The sequence below is a fragment of the Trachurus trachurus genome (genome assembly GCF_905171665.1).
Source record: "Trachurus trachurus genome assembly, chromosome: 24".
Classification (NCBI taxonomy): Eukaryota; Metazoa; Chordata; class Actinopteri; order Carangiformes; family Carangidae; genus Trachurus; species Trachurus trachurus.
In genome coordinates, this window is record NC_139910.1 from 14,759,084 (window position 1) to 14,776,964 (window position 17,881).

General features: G+C 41.5%; 1 protein-coding gene across 1 annotated transcript in view; it reads left to right on the forward strand.

The window, feature by feature from the left end:
• Positions 1 to 5,969: 5,969 nt before the first annotated feature.
• Positions 5,970 to 17,881, forward strand: part of mettl24 (methyltransferase like 24) — a 33,223-nt gene continuing 21,311 nt past the window's right edge. Inside the window, exon 1 of the mRNA XM_084000082.1 lies at positions 5,970 to 6,634. Coding sequence (XP_083856208.1) covers positions 6,314 to 6,634 — 321 coding nt within the window. The 5' untranslated portion in view covers positions 5,970 to 6,313. The remainder of the gene's footprint in view (positions 6,635 to 17,881) is intronic.

A 17,881-nucleotide genomic window follows, 5' to 3' on the forward strand; every position in this document is an offset into this window, starting at 1 on the left:
ACACACACACACACACACACCCCATAGGTCTAAAGTATAAACTATTCGAAACTATTCGAAAACGTATAAACTATTCATGTTGCGTGTAAAGAAGGTAGGCGTATTCGTCCCAACCCCACATTCAACACAATACAACAATGTCAACAACCTGTGTCTTTCACCACCCTTGTCTTGTTTAACACACAACGAAATGAGGGGACACTGTGGCAGAAACAACTTGGCTGTCAGGATAGTCATCATTGATTTTGATTGAGTTGCAGTAGAGGTGGTAACAAGAGGGCAGTGGCCCAGCAGGTTTGGCTAACATGTTTAAACATGTTGAATAATATGTGAGGGATAATCAATGAGCATATGACTAGGCCTCTGGTCTGTGACATCATGGAGCCATGTTTCCTCCGTGGTGTTACCCCTGTCAGGGTCAGCCTCTTCAAAAACAAGGGAAACAAAAACGCCCCTAAGCACAGTGGTAATGAGCTGCTGAGTCCATAACCATCACAAGGTCATGTTTAAGAGCTCTGAGCGCTGAGCGGTCAGTCACGCAGTCTGAATACAGTTGCTGCTCTTTTTATCAGTCTTTTACCACCAATAGTTAATATCAGTAGCCTACTGTTGATAAACTCAATCAGCAAAGTGATCATCAGTCATCATTTAATCTTCACTCAAACAAACACAACTTTTTGATGAGCATTGATCAAACAGGTTTGGTTAAACCTGCAGTGTAACATTTACCCCTCTCTGTCAAATTAAATACATGGTCAGACTGCATTTGAATTTGTGTGCATGCATTTAATGTTTTGTTGGGGATTGAAGGACATTACTCCCTCTTTTGGTGCAAAAATACTGGACACAAAACAACAAAAAACAGCAACATCTATGCTTCTCCTTAAGTGCTTCTATTGGAACCTTTCATTACTGTATGATTGCTACTTGTAGCTGTGGCTGTAGCCTATTGACTTCCCTAGATTAATAACTATGACAGTGCTTGCTTTAGCCATCACACCAACTTGCCGTCTATTCTATTTCCTCAGATGGGAAATCATCAGAAAGGAGAAGTCTAATTGAAATAGGTAATTCATGCAAACTGACAGTGACAGCTTATAAATAGCTTGTACTGTAACCTTGAAATTTACATTGTTGCAATATCTTCAGCGACACCTGTTATTGAGGGGGACGAGACACTGGTTTGATAACAGTAAACAAACACAGCCAAGTGCATCATCAGTCTCTTCTGTCCTCCACAATAGATTTTGATTTATGCCACAAATAGATGTTGTTGCCATAAATCAGAGTGGAGGTAAAGTTTTCCACACAAAGCTACACTTGTTTTGGTATACTTCTTTAGCAAATACATTCTGACCAATACATTATGATATTGTACTGCCTTTTATCAGTTAGCCTACAGATCAGGACACAATGGAGGAACCGATGGGCTAGGGTGCTGGTGGGGGTCAAAACCAGGTAGGCAAATAAACAGGCAAAGGTACAATCGGCAGGCTAAACTCTATGGTCGGGATCAAAACTGGTCACTCACAGCCTCACAGAAGGAAATACTAAGCTGGAACGCTGACTCAAAGGACAAGAAGATCTGGCACAGAAGGGAAGGGAAACCATCTTAAATACACAAGGTGAAACACATTAGGGCGGGGAAACAATCACACAGGCGGGAAACTTGACAGGAAGACAGGGGTAAGACAAAATAAAACCAGAAGTGGCACAACAAGAACAGGAAGTCAACTAAAACCCTAAAACACTAACGGACCCTGACACCTTTACAGGTTAAAAAGATAAAACGAGCAAATTTAAAAAGTCTATATAGAAACCGTGTCAGAGTGAGGAAGGGAGAAAGGAGGCCTCTCCTGGAATTTTGAAACAGACAGCTTTACTTACCTGGTGTCCTGCGGAGAAAAGCCATACACTAAAAGAGGTGTGTTGTCAGCGGTCAACAGTTTGTATGACTTCATTTTTGTCGATTGATGGATGCTAATTGAAATGTACTTATACAATGCTTTGCTTGTAGGGTGTTTCAGTAAATCGTGTTTCTATCACTGTAATAATTCTCAGTTTTATGGGGTTGGAAAAATATACGGAAGACTTCATTAAAGGACAAGAAAAGTCAAGTCTTGTGGTTATTTGAAGGACTGACTGTCTAGCTTTGCATACGCACTGTGAGGGCAGTACAGATATAGGCTTAAAGAGCAACTTTAGCACTTAACACTTATATGTTGTTAACACTGCCTGGTGATTGAACCACTTTTTTTCTCTTTTTTTTTTGCAGAGCTGTGTTGCTGACTGTAATCTCTGCCTCTCCCCTCCCACTGACCTGTCAGCTTTTATTTGCTGTCCACCTCCTTACGTTGCTTTCAAAGATATTGAGGGGGGGATGATAAAAGAACTTTCAAGCATGTGGTCATTATATTAAGGATAAAAGGTGTTTATCCTGGTTCAGCAGCGAATAGTAGTTTTTGTGCATGTCCTATTCTGTTCTGTACTGGCACAACAGTGGTACTGTTTGTTGAAGGTGTGTGAGAGGTCTGAGCAGATTTGTGTTTCAGACCTTTAGATACACTTATTAAGTGTGTACTAGTATATCAACCTGTGACTCACTTCTGACCTGACCAAGTTTTCTTGGTTTCTTGGTTGTGAACTGACCAAAGCAACGGTTGACAAAAGTGGTGGTGTGGATTACTGTGGGTTCAAGTGCGGCCCCAGCCAAAAGCAAACACATTGTGACCTTCACCTACTCCTGTCACAACTGGCTGCTTCCCACCGAGTGGGGCGTCAATAAGTTTACCCAAGTTTCACCCAGGAAAAAAAACGTTTTTTCCCCCCCGTAGCACACTAACCTCCAATCCAGTTTAGTCTAGATTTACCGGCTATTTTGTGAAACCTGCAAGCATGTATGAGAGGAACTGCTGTGTGTTATTAATTTATTTTTGTACAAAATGGGATTAAGTTCATCTGTCCTGCATGCACCATTTCTAAAGATAAACTGAAGGATTTTCTAATCTCATCTTTTTGTAGCCTGTAATCACACGTGTCTGTGCTCTTTGTTAGCAGTTTTCTTCTTGTTATTGAGGTGTTGATTGTTTTTCTTCCACCCTTTATTCCCAGGCTCAATTTACATTATTTCAGCCTCTAACACCTATAACAGCATTCAAATATAGTGTGTCTAATCTACTGCAGAGAAATTGCTTTTATGACACCTTTTGTACAAAGTTTGAATTGTGAAATAATTTGAATGAATGATTTCAGACATATTGTGTCACAGGATAGATTTTCCGGCCAAAACAATCAATGTTTTTGTCAACAAAATCTAACATTGGCCAACTTCCAGTGCCTTTATCTATAGAGTTAACAGTGGGCCTCTCTATGACCCCTGTTTGACGTTTGCACTGATTTCTGGCCACAGAGGAGAAGAGAGGAGAGGAGACACATATGCATTTGCTAGATCTCATCAAATCACTGCAATATGTGTACAGTAATGCCATCTACAGAGAGAAAAACATCTCCTGTGGTCAGTTTGAAAAAGCCTCAACAGAGAGCCCGTTTCTTTGCTCTGAAATGTGCACCCACAAAGGCACAGAAACAATCATGTATAATCACATTTAAGCACACAGTCCCACAACTTACAGTTCAAATGTGCCATGCCTCAATTCATGTCATAATTTCTTCAGGAATTTAAAGTCACTCTAACAGTGTGAGTGCATTCCTTCCACATCCCCTCATTGCTTCCAGTGCCATTACCAGTTACAATACCAGTTGACCTACATCACTTCAGACATTCAAAGACTGAGTGAGATCTAATCCAATCCATATGGTCAGGAGTGTTGTGAGTGACCACTTGGTGGCAGTAGAGGTTGTCAGTGCCAAAGCTCTTCACATCTGTTTCCCAAACCTCTCTAATATAGAGTTTATCTCCTCTGTCTCTCACTTTTCATAATCTTACCTTCTTAACTAGTGAGGAAGAAAATACTAATTGTGCATAACAATTTTGTGATGAAACCAACAAAACCCGGTCAGAGGTCACATGTTGTTGGAGGCTGAAGTTTGACAGAAACGATGGAGGGAAAATGATCTGAGAGGTAGAGAAGGAAGAGCAAAACCATGAACAGTAATTTCAGGATTTCACCAGTTATCTCATTGTCATCAACAAGGACATTGTCTATTACAGTTGCTCAAATTTCTTCTGTGTTTAAAACCTTTGAGAAAAGCTCAGAAGGGTTTCAAGAAGTGTGATTTAAAACTTGTGAAGAACGGGAATGCTTCTACATGCCCTTCAAAATATTGCTCTGCCTGTCACAATGTGTCTCTCTAATGAAGTATATTTTCACACTTGTACTGTAGTACATATTCTAAGACAGATGTTTATTGTTCTCAGAGGACAAACAGATCTGAAAATACAACATAAACATCAGAGAGTAATCAAGTATTATTTTTATTCTAAAGAAAGCTAGTAATACAAACTGTATGTCATTGAATCCAACAAGCTGACAGAACACAGCTTTATCCTTGTCCTGCATTATGTTTTTGTTTTTTTATGTATGCTTTTAAGTGCTTTGTGAAGCGAGGCAAATCTTATACCATAAATACCAATCCATCTCTAAAACATATGGACTGTTAAAATTAAATGAAACATATAGATGCTTTGTGTTTACTTGACATGAACACTCATCCCTTGTAAGCTGGACATAAGAATGAGTGCCGCAGAAGCATTAGAAGAATAGCAGATTCTCTTGACTTTGGAGGGAAATCAATGACAAAGTCAATGAAGTGACTTGAAAAGAAGGCTGACAAATGTACATTTTTGAAGATTGTTGATAAAAATGAATACAAAAGATAATTTCAGCAAGTTGTCAGAGATTTCAAGGCCCCACAGAATAGTAACAGGCAAAAAAACAGAGTTTTATGCAGTGCCTGAAGATACACCTGAGCACTAAGAATAAGTAAAAAGCTGAAGAAATTGAGGTGGGATTAGCCTACTGCTTTCTGCATAAACTGAAGCTCAAATGTGTTGCTGTCTAGAATTCATATGAAGCAGTTGAAGTAAGACATGAAGAATGATATAGAGTGCAAAAACTTTGAGAGATTACAGTAAACAATGAGTCACATTGTTTAATGAGTTGGGAGAACAAGCTACACAACCAGCAAGCTAGTGGCTATGGGAGGTGGCTAACTTCCCCCCAAAGAACCCTGCGCCATGGTCAAAATGATTTTGTGCATGCCCATGTAGTGGTTAATGATGTTACTTAGGCACATGTTCTACTTTTCAAATGAAAGTGCTTTATTCAGCTAGCATCAGTCCCCACATGCTTGTTGTAGCAGCACATTGACCACGTCCATGTTATACCCCAAATTATCTATTTTGCCAGAGTTCCATATGGGGTATATGGGACTCTTGGCCACAGCACACTCACACACAAAAATCCTTCTTTTTTTGTCTCCAGTCTCTTAAATTAGCCTTTAATTATTTTCTGGCCCACCAACTGACTCATTAGAAAGAAATGTGCTGAGGCCTGATATAGTGGGATTGCAGCAATCCCATTGCATGATTCACTAATGCACTTCCCCAAAAGCTGTATGCTGGGATATTTTTCATATCCCCTTTTTATTTTTGCACTTTTAATATCTCATGTTTATGCATTTGGCTGAAGTTTCTAGGCAGAGTAGTCCTGCTCTGTGACAGAATTAACTGTGTGCAGATGCTGAGAGAGAACTGCATGGACCCTTGTAGTAGCAGGCCCTGCCCATATCTAGAGTTACACAGTAACCAGAGTCTGTGGGGCGGGAGAGGCAGCTGCAGGGAGGGGGCAAAGCAACAGAGGGGGGTGTGTGTGAGAGAGAGTGTGTGTGTGATGTGAGTTCGATAGAGAAAAAAGAAAGCAAATAAAAGGGTGTGTGTGTGTTTGGGGAGAAGGGGGACTTGAGTGCGAGGAGGGAGTTCCCAAAGTTTTCAAAGAGGGCGGCCCACATCGTACTTGTAAATGTGTTTGCAGAGGCTCATGATACACACAGCAGCATGCACACTGTCGCTCAGGTTAAGATGCAGGCACGCACATGTGCGTCGGCTCACGTGCAGAGGTGTTTCTCGACATGTTCGTGTTTCATTAACTTCACTGTCTCGGTCTGATGGTGGACTCTGGACCTGAAGGAGCGGCTGGAAGAGAAGAGAAGAGAAGAGAAGAGAAGAGAAGAGAAGAGAAGAGAAGAGAAGAGAAGAGAAGAGAAGAGAAGAGAAGAGAAGACAATGGGAAAAACCAAACTTCCAGCTGAGGAGATGGACTGAGTGTCTCGGAGGACAAGATAGTGACTGGACATGGGCAGAGAGCTGTTCACCCTGGGGTTGCTGCTTCGTCTGGGGATCCTGCTCACTACCGTGTATGTGTGTGTCCATGTTTACCTGGAGACAGGTGGGAGGAAAACACCTGCACCCCTGGCTTTGGAACGTCCCATCCAGTCTAAGCAGAACCCGGGCCAACAGAGCAGAGCCAAGCGGGTCAGTGCAGACACAGAGGAGCAGGATAGGAGCGTGAAAAGGAGAATCTCCTACGTTCGAACGCTGAAGAAGGACGGTCCAGCTAAGAAGAGGGATGAAAGCAGAGAGGCCCCCTCACCTCCTCTCCGCCCACACAGAAAGGTATGTTAAAGCTGAATATCCCCATCACCGTCTGAGTTCTTAATTGCTGCGATTAAGATTCTTGTAAGGTTATCTGATCCTAAATCAGTGTAGAAGGAGACAGAGCAGCTCAATAAGGAGCTTTCACTCCATCTCCGTGAGTCACTGGCTTAAATCTCAGTAATCCCAGGAGGGTGATGAAGGAAGAACAGGCAGCAGAATCAATGCATGTTCACCGGGCGCCTCGGAAATGCTTTGAAGCTGAAAGAGAGAGTTTGTCACTGGAGTTTCTGAACTTACAAAGCTGCAGTTATCGATTTATTTTTATTTATTTTTTGGGTGAATGCAAAGGATTTGAACAGGTGTCAAAAAATCAAACAGTGGCTGTTTTGTGTCAGTGGCAAGTCTATACAAAGGCTGCTCTAACAAAAGGAGCATTCAGATTCAAAGTCCTTTAGAGCAAACAAAACTATTCACATACACACACATGCACACTCTAGGGGCTTGACCCTTGACTTTTGAAGGGTGTGTTAAAGCACCAGCTTAACAAAACTCCCACTTCCCTTCTCTTTTACTGTCTCAAGTGACTTTTCTTCTTTTTTTTCTTTTTCTCTTTGATTCATCTCTGCTCTCTTTCCCAACTTGGCAGCCTTTATTTTGTCATTTGATCTCTGCGTCCATCCATCTTCCTCTTTGTTCTCTTTCACTGACAAATTCTACCAACCCCCCCACACCAACACGTATAACCACAACAAATCTGTCTTTCTTCAATCTTGCTTTCTTCTCTATTGTTCGCCTTCCTGTTGCATTTCCCCCTCTCTGGTACTTTGGAGGTAAAATGCAGTATGTTTGTATTACATCTGTCTTTAAATCTTTAATGACTTAAACCAACTGAGTTTTCCTGTAAATGTCATGAAAATCACTGCAGGGTCTATTATGCTTCACTGAGAGAGATCAGCACTCATGCACCATCAATAACACATACCACCATATGCTCACTCTCCTGCTTCTTAACACAAAATTTATCACATAAGATGCCCTGGAGGGACCCTTAACAAAATTTCTGTGTCATGTGCTGCCGCCGTTTAACTCTCTCTCTTTCTTTTTCACACTGCCTACATTTCTTCATGCTTTTTCTCCCCTTTAGGCTCTCATCTCCAAGATCACTGCTCTTTCGCTCTGTCATGTTACCTTGTTCCTGTTCTTCGTGCTTCTCATCCTTACTCTTGCTTTTTCATCTCTCCTGTCTGTCTCAATTTGAAATTTCAGTCTCGCCTCCCACTTCTAACCCATATTCCTCTTTAGTTTTTCTCTCCCTTCCTTCAGCCTCTGTCTCTCTCGCTCTCTCTCTCTCTCTCTTCCCTTTCCTGCTCGCTCGCTGGCGCTCTCCTCTCGGCACATCTTCCTGCAGATGAAATAATGGGCAGGAAAAAAGCAGGACTGCTGCTCTGCAAGGAAAATGACAAGGACGCCTCCAGCGACCTTGATGAATAGCAATGAGGTCTTCAGAGTAGAAGCACAGTTATCAGTGGGCAAGGTGAAAAAGGTGAAAGTAAGTTTTTAAAAGCTTAATTGCCGTTAAGCTTACAGTGTTTATACCATTCTAAGCACTTACTGATTTCAGCATTTCTGCATTTTATCATTTGGTTTGTTTCTCTTGGCATTACATGAGTTGCAGTGTACTATATGAGAGCCAGCATGCCTCCCCCCTAGTCCAGGTGGTTGGATTGCTGTTTAAAAGGTATTGGATGAGCTCAGGCCAAAAGGGATCACACGTTTAGTGGTAGTTTATGTTTCTGTTCCCTTGCCATGTTTGGTGTATTAACTACAGTTTAAGTGTTTGCGCTTTCAGCAGACTGGGGAAGGACTGAAGTTTTATGTTGCTGCAGAGCATAAACAAACTGTTGGCGGCAACTCACTGTTATCTATTTATGAGCTGCTGTTTGCGACAGTGGTAACTTCATCCACAGGAAACTGATATTTGTATTTATCTACCCAGTAGTTTTTCACTTATTCAGTATTAATAGTCTGTAAAAACTGAACATCCATGGCCACATCTCTCTCATTAGTGATAAAACAAATCAAAACAGTCAATCGAACAGTTTATCCACTGATTAGATCGTAAATCATATAGAAGAGCAAGCTAGTGAGCTTTATGGAAAACTCTTAGAGTTTTGTAATGAGTGCTGAGTGCTTCCCTTTGGCTTTTTGTTCTTGTTTGCATTGAACTGACCTCACAGCTAATGTTTTTATTGATTGTCATTTAATTTAATGCAGTCTTTATGGTTGATTGGTGCAGACACAACAGACTCTGCCAAGTTTGTCACCAGTTTTAACTGTCTGCATGGTGTTTAGACACAAGTAAAATGCCTTTCTAACGGACAATGCCACATTCATCTGACTCAATTTCTGTAAAATTTCCATGTTCACAATAACTACAAACAACCTCAAGAACACACTAACGTCTTTATCGTCCTTGCTGGTGTTGGTGCTGAAATGTTAAAAGTTGAGGATCTTTTTTTTGTTTTGGTGCTTTGAGGCTTAGTCTGAACAAAACAAGGCAAGAACTCATTCAAAACCTCATTCAAGAAGCTAGAGTGTAGAAAAGTGACTTCGGTCTCCTTTGTGCGTGGATGCTGTATATAGTATATGGTAAATGGACTTGTACTTATATAGCACTTTTCTAGTCTCTTGGACCACTCAAAGCGCTTTACACTGTAGGTCACATTCACCCTTTCACACACACACATACAGCGCTAGGCACAGTGCAGATACATTCATACACCCAGTGGACGTATGGGGGGGACAGGTGTGGGTTCAGTGTCTTGCCCTTTGACATGTTGACTGGAGGAGCCTGGAATTGAACCACCAATCCTTCCGGTTAGTGGACAACCCGCTCTACCTCCTGAGCCACAGCCGCCCACGGCTTTGTGTGCGTGTGAGAGAGAGAAAGAGAGAGCGAGAGAGACGTCCATGAGCTTGTTTCAGTAAAAACCGTAAAGAAAATATCATCTTTAGCTGCCAGACTTCGGCACGCACACATTTTCTTGAATCATTCATCTCTTGTGGGCTTTATTCCTCGTTGTCAAAGGAGGAGTGGGATGAGTTGGTAAATTATAGACATATATGAAACGTGTTGGGCCAAACAACAGCAGCAGCAGCAGCAGAGATGGAGGGAGAGAGAGTGAGAGACGCAGGCAGGATGAGAGAAAGACAGAGAAGAGCAGACACGACATTCGCTGATGACTCAGCCTGCTGATTTTAACACACTAATAAACAGACTGCTGCCCCCAAGTCACAGTGACACACACACACATACACACACACAATGTAATTTAAATTTATAGCTGAAAGCTTTGAAAAAGACAAGTAGTTGTTTGGCGCTCATAAAGTCACCAGATGACACCATATGCCAACTCGGATGAATGTACTTACTACACCCATCTACTGCCACTGGGACTAGAGGAAGTGCAGCTATTAACTAGTACCATTAAAATGTAACCTACTCTGAATAATTTTAAAAATAAATACATTATGACAAAGTACCTACATCAACACGGCAGCTGTGTGAGGTGTATGAAGCCAACACGTTGCTTGAGGGTGGCTCCAAAAACGAGTCAATCCCCATAGACTCCTATGTCAACATGGCCGACTTTGCAGCAGAAATGAACATGTTTACAACGGGGTGCACTAGATGTTGTGGTTTCTAGAGCTAATTTTCTCCTACATGACAATTGCACGGGGGCTGAAGTTTTATATAACTCACTAGTTTGCATTTTACTGAGGCTTAAAGCCATGCATAATAGATGACGTTCTGTTTTGCATGACAGGTGAGTGAGTGTATGCTTGCCACAAGCTGGCATGCACCAAAATCTGGGCTCCACACATTGTGCAGAGTCAGGTACTGGGAAGGTAGCGACAGAGTAACAGCCCATGCTAAGCCTTCTTCCATCCTACAGTCTATGGTTTGTGGTTCTGATTCCCTTGAAATAGGTGTCTAAGTTCTGTTTTTGCATTTTACAGCTCATCAGCACTGGCAATCAGATCTGGATTCATAATCATATAGTCTGGGCTAGAGAGGTTCTTGCCCTTCCTGTGGATTTTCCCATGTTTATTTCCTGCCACAGTGTGTTTTTATGGTGATTTAGTCCTTATCTGGACATAGTGTCCCTGTGTAAAAAATGTCCAAATGTTGGTGAGATTAGAGTGCTCTTTGAGACAAACTGATAGATGGGTTGGGGTTATATAAATTTGACTTAACTTTACTACAGTATGAACTCTTTCCTCAGAATCCTTTGTCATTTTCATGTTATGCAACTTCCTGTCTCTCATGTCTGAACATTCAATTAGCTGAGAAATGTTGCTGAAATAATAATGTCACACTGACAAATTGAGGTCTACAGTCAAGCATCTACTTGAATAATATGCCAGTAATATGAAAGTACAGGAAAAGGCAAACATTTATATTCATTAGACATATTTACTTTCTTATTATGTTTTATGTGTAGTTTGCAAAACATTGTCCACACGTCAGCAACCATTTAACTTCTTGACCCAGCAGTGAACAGCAACAATTGTCTCATTTCTCTCTGTGTTGTCAACTTTGAAGTGCACAACTTTCCGACAGTATGAAAATACAGACTGGACTTTTTTTTTTTAATTTAAAGACCCTTTTTTCCCATATGTCCTGTCAAAAAGAGAGAGAATATAGCTGCTTTTACCTCCAGCTCAACTCGGCAAGCCTCTCTTTTCTCTCACATCTCTGAAGACAGTTTCTTCAGTATCTTCACTTCACAGCTTTGAAGTGATTTGTTCTTCACTTTTCTCTTAAGGCACTCCACCCGCACCTACCACTGACAGAAGTCTCCAAAATGAATGTAGGAATGAATATTTCATGTTAAACTGTTATCCACCCGTGCCCCCGTTCGAAGTTGTCCCATTTCACAGTGGGGGACGGGTACTGTGAGTGTGAGAGATTTGGTACAGGATCTCTTTCCCAGAGTCAGAGATTTCTCCCAGATAGACCAGCTGTCATTCACATGTCACACGTGCTCAACCTCAAAAGCCCAGAGGCAGGCAGCGCTCATAACGCCGAATAAAAGTGGTGTCGTGGATTCCTCTCAGACAGGCCTTGTAGTTTCTGGAGATTTTCTAACATGAAACAGTGAGACAGAAGGCTGAAATGATCATCCAGGGATGTCAAGCTGACAAAAAGGCAATCTGTGTAACCCTGTGCAATAGCTGATCTTTTTATGGTTTACACAGCGTTAAATCATTAATAGAAAGTAGCAGTTTTCTTCGTTATCCTGTTGATTTTGGCAACAATGACAGCCTGTCAAAAATAGACAGTAAGAGACCAAGATGTTTCTATTTGTTCACTGACAACCCTAGAGAAATAAATGTGACAGGAATCCAGTGAAACAGATTTCAACACACACTGTTATGGCTCTGTTATGATTAAACTTAAATTCACTCTGTTTCAATAGAGAAGAATACTTGTGATTACGTTAATTGATTCAACCAAAAAAAAAAAAAACACACTAATAACCCAAAGCAGCCTGCACTGTAAATGAGATGGTTTCTTTTAATTAGATGGGACACGAGTTCATTTATCCACAAGGCAAGTATTAATTACCTTTGTTCAAATAAGCATCAGTGCGATTCCAAATGAACACTGTGCTGCTGAGCGCGATGGGATAAAGCGAAAGCAGAAAAGGCCACTTTGTGCTGTCTGCGCCAACCACTGCCAGCCAGCGTTGGGCCCCCACTGGAATTTCTAATGCAGAAACCCGGTGACCTTGGTCATGTCTTGGAGAGCTGAAAGACCTCGGCTCAACGGAAAGAGGGCGAGAGAGGGGATGGGGGGTGGGGGGTGGGGGGTGTTAGCAAAGAATGAGAGGGGATGACTTCTGTAATCCCAAAGGTGTGACTGGAGTCAGTTCTCAAGCATCTTTAACCTCTTGCTGGGGTATCTTGGGAATCACAGGAATCACAAGAAATCATCAAAGGGGAAAGCCGACATGTCACAATCAGCATCTAGTGCGGCTGCACTCTGCAGCTTGGGTTATTGACTGATTCTTCAAAAAAGTTGCTGTAACATGTTAGCAAGATATTTGTTCAAGCAAAAATGTACATGTTTACTCACCATGTAGTCCACAGTGCTTATTTTGTCAGTTAAGCGTGTCTTGAGTCTTGATATGTAAAGTTAGAGCGCTAAAGGTAAAATTGAAATGTAAATACAGATGAAAAGGTTTCCAGCAACATGTTACATCTTGCTTGTTCAATCTGTACAAAACCAGAAGCGTAAAAAATGAAAAAAGTGCAGTTTTAATGCGGATTTAAAACTATTTTGGACTATTTCATGTTCTGTGTAGGCACAGACAACTGCAGGATAACCACCTCAAAGTGTATGATCAGCCTTGAAAGAAGTGTATACAGCGAGGTGCAATAACTCCAGGCGTAAGAAAGATCAGAGCAGGAAAATAAGGACATATGTTAGGACATATGAGCCCTTTGATTTCCTACATTTTTGCTACAAATCAAAGTGACATTCGCATCACACTTTATGCAAACACTAACCACCCCAGAGAAGTAAACAATTTTACACGAGGCAAACAGCTTTGCTTGTGCAATGTAAGATTAGTATCCAAGTCAGACCAAAAGAAAACAGGGCCGACATGGAATCGTTGCCAAGTTTGGAGAGGAAGAAGCACAAAGAGACCTTTTAGATAATCAATCACCCACTCTGCAAAGTTTTTAAGGCACGTGATAATTCAAGGGCTTAAACACTGTGTCATAAATAGAAGTATTGAGGATCCCTAAAACAAACTTTAGTTTTCAAACCTGTGACTGTGTAAAGACTGTTTTGACACTTGTGATCCTGACTTTTAAATATAGTTCGATGCAAACCTTGCCTCGGCCATGATCATAACCATCTGTTTGCAGATGGAGAAACACGGACCGCTCAATGCACTTTATGTGATTGACTGAATAAACAGTGGGTCTGTTGTGCGTGCTAACAGCTTTCGGACAAAGCCGCCCACTGGAGGGGGGAAAAGACAGTGTCAAACTGTCAAGTCCAGAGTCTTGATCACACAATACTGCTCTCAGACATGGATGCCTTGTTTGGAACATTCCAGAAAGTTTGCAGCCTCCCTCCCGGCTGATATAAATGAGCGCATTGACCTCTGAAATGGGACACCCTCGCTCTCATCTCATCCTCTCCAGTCACCTACACTGCCCCATCCTTGTACACATGCACTCAAAGAGAACCAGCATACCTGCTTCCAGCAAATGGCACTTTTTGTGCAGTGTCCTAGAAGAAAGCTGCCTAAGGTTTGTTTGTGTAGCAGAAAAACCATTTCGGTTGCATTTGACATGCACCTCAGCTACCTGTGTCGGCTTACAGAGACAACAGACACACAACCAGCGCCACTTAGCCCCCAAGAGCAGCAGAGAAGACCGCTGAACCTCAAGAACAATCATTTAAAGAGCCTGTTGTTTGCTCTCAGCCTTGTTTAAAACTCTTTGCCACGTCATCCCTGCTTGGCAAGGATATTTCTGCATCTGTCTCTCGCTCTTGCTCTGAATATGTGGTAGGCAGCTGAGACCAAGCGATAATGAGAAAGGAACACATATGGAGAGGAAGCGTGCAGAGTAGGGAGATGATATTAGGAGAAATGTTGGCTTTAAATCCCGCAAAACATTATCAATCATAGCTATGATGAGCTAGAAAAATCCTCCCTTGCCATGTCTTTCAATTTCCTTCTGTTTTCATTTTTCAGTAATCATTTATGTGTAAGACACAGACAAACTGGCAAAAGGTAAATTAATGAGCCGGAAAAGAAAATAACCCCCTCCCTTTGTTTATCTCGCTGTCACTCTCTCTCTCTTTCTTTTTTTCTTCTAGCTACATCTCAGGAAGGAAGCATCATATGGTGCTCAGCATGCTCCCTCTGCTCCTCCCAACTAGACATCAAACACAGATCTCATATCTGGGATAGTGTCCAAGAAGACACTAGCGTAGATGAACGCATACACACAGGCACACACACACACACACACAGGCTTTAACTGCATGCCCGCTGACAATAAGTCCCCATCTGTCTCCCCGGTTGCTAGCCAAGAGGGTGCAATTCAAAGACAATATGATCACATCAGACAACGTGTCCTCAGTGGTGTCAATCTTTTTTATTTATTTATTTCGTTTTTTACCAAGCTGCATCTCCTACACAACCACTTCAATCCATGCTGTGGTAAATGGAAGCATCTGTGTATGTCCTCATGCATTTATGAATACACGCATGAGTGAAGTTACCATGAAGTGACTGGGTGGTGGGGGGTGGGGGGCTGTGTTTCCAAGGCAACAGGCAGCTCTTGAGAGATTTAAGTTGATGGCATGTGCCAGGACAAGTCGAAAGAACACGACGACTTTGATGTGGATGTGGGTTTTTTTTTTGTTTTTTTTTGTATATGTATGTGTGACTGTGTATGTGTATGTGACACAGGGAGAATTATATCTGATAAGAGCAGCTGAGAGCTGACTAGAAACCACAAATGACTGCAGGAATCAATTGACAAACAAACACACACACAGAGCTGCTGTTTCTTCTTTAAAACCACACATAGCAGTGCTGGGTATATTTCATGTTAACAACCGTGATTTCCCACCGTGCAAAGTTTCTTAGTCTCTGTCAGAAGTCCTCTGTCATGCTACCTCACCTTCGTCCTCCAGCCTATCCACTGATAGGAGGGTATAGGGACAAGTGATATTTCCCCAGTCAGTGTCTACATCAGTGGCAAGAGGCATACCACAATTAACCTGTTGCTCTGTTACAACACCAGATTTCCTCCTATACCTCTGTCATAATTACTACGACCACTAGGAGTGCTTTGCCATTTGAATTCTATCTCATATGGGCAAGACACAAGAGTGTCGCATAGCAATAAAATGTAACTATGGGCCATAATAAGCTGCATGCATTAATGACTTATGAGGTCATTTTTACAGAAGACAGTCTCAGCTCTGTGGGTCGTGTAAAAAAAACGGAAAATGCAGCTTTGTGCTTGCAAGATGCTTTTAAGGACATCAGATATGATTTAAACTACACTGACTCAAAATGCTGCTGCCATATAGGAAATGGCAGAAATTGCTGAGTGAGAAAGGGTGTGCGCCAGCCTTCAATCCACTTTGATTCACAGCACATGGGCAGATACTGCCAAGTAGTCAGCAGAATGAGAGTGTGTGTGTGTGGTAATGCAACAGTGTGTGGGGTGCGTAACTGAAAAGACATAGTGTCATAATAGGTTAATTCAGCCTTTCTAGCGTTGCTTCACATGTTTTGCAACACTCTCACACTCTCTCTGCCACTCACTTATAGTTTCTCTCTCTTAAAGTAAACACATTCAAGATGTTGGTTTGTTAGATTTCTCCTTCAATCGAGAAACAGAGTTGAGAAAGAGAACAATCTCTTCATCCTGCATCCACACCATCTGTGCCTTCGCCTCCTACTTTGTTCCCACTCTCCATCCCGCACACACTCAAAACCAACCCTGTCTGCGCTCATGTGTCCCTCCACTCCTTCACAGACTTCTTCCACAGCATTGCTCTGCCTTTGAGACTGCGGCTCAACTCTTCAGAGATTACTGCCTTTATTAAAAAAGATCAGCGTAATCCTTCGCTTTAATTCTGTTATACCCTCTCTGTCTCTCACTGTACTCTGGCAGTGAGCTGGGATTGGCCGATGAGCCGGGCCTGCCGAGGGAATAGAGATGACTGCAGCGAGTGGAGACAGCTGGGTCTGGTCTGACTGCCTGTCTCCCCATCTCCCAGATTAGTCAGAATGATAGAGCTTAGTCAGGCTGATTCTTTCTGATTATCATGTGTGTATCATATAGTCATGCTATGCTGAGAGCCTGTAAATCCTTTTATTTTACACTTTTTTATTATGATTTAGATATAATAACCCTGAGAATTATAGACTTTGTCCAGTACCTGCTGCTATTACACATTATGCATTTAATATACACCTATATGAAAGTATTTACTTTTATGCTAGTATGCACTCTTTGGTCAGGTCCATTCATTTACCTCATACCTTCAAGATACAGTAAGTTCACAGATCTACACTGCAAATTAAAGGACAAGGCCTGTCATCCTATAAAAAGATCAAAATTGAACCGATAGATAGAGATAGATAGATTATCCCTCCCTGGAGGTGTCCTACATTGTTAACGTAAAAATCTTTAAAAACATAAAACATGCCATTGAGCCACACAAAAACACAGGGTGACACGTTCCTTCATTGCTATGGATGAAACATTCATTACTGTGGTTGATTTTCAGCCAATATGCTCCATCATGACACTGCAGTTTTTGACTAACTCTACATGTGTGTTGTATTAATCTGATTTTACGTTTGTATTTCTATTTTTGGACTTCCCCTGGCAGAAAAACAAAGTAACTATCTATCTAGAGTTGTGTTTATCTAACCCACAGATAAAAATATTACCCAATAAATTCCCCGTAAGAGTCCAGCAGTTTGTGGTATTCACTATTTACTTGGCCTCTTCTAAAAAGTGAAACTTGGAACTGGCTACCAAAGACAGGGTGAGGAAGTTGGAAAGTATTAGGCCACACACACACAAAAAAAACACATTGTTGGCTTATAGATATAGAATAACAGGCTCCAAATCCATTAGTGGCGAAACAATTGAAACTTTTGTCTAGAATTTCTTACAGGGCTTATCTCAAACCCCTGGTCAATGGTAGCTATTATAGTAAGTGTGGACCTTCAAGACCTAAACCTAAACTACATCAAGTTTCAGCAGCTTGAGAAATTTTAGCCGAAAAATACATATCCTTGTTTTATTCCTCATGTATGAACTCAATGAACTTGGCTGATAATGAGTGATTCGTACACAAGAACCTAATCTTTTCATGCCATCATCTCACTTGAATAAGTTGCAACACCGATAATCAAACCATCATCACATTTAGGACCTAATAATCCTGTCAAATGCTAATGAGAGATAATAACATTATGATGTACTATGTGGTATATGAGCAGATTTATTTGCAGTCTGGTAGTAATATTTCCCCCCATTGGAGCTTTATAGCCAGTTGGTATGAATGAGCAGTAAAGTCGTGTGACAAAGGAGACCAAAATGTCATTCTTCATCTTCAAGTGAAATAGCTGCATGGTTGTCACTGCAGACACAGTATGTGAGACTGAAGAAATATGGGGAATTTGCATGTGCGTTTAATAT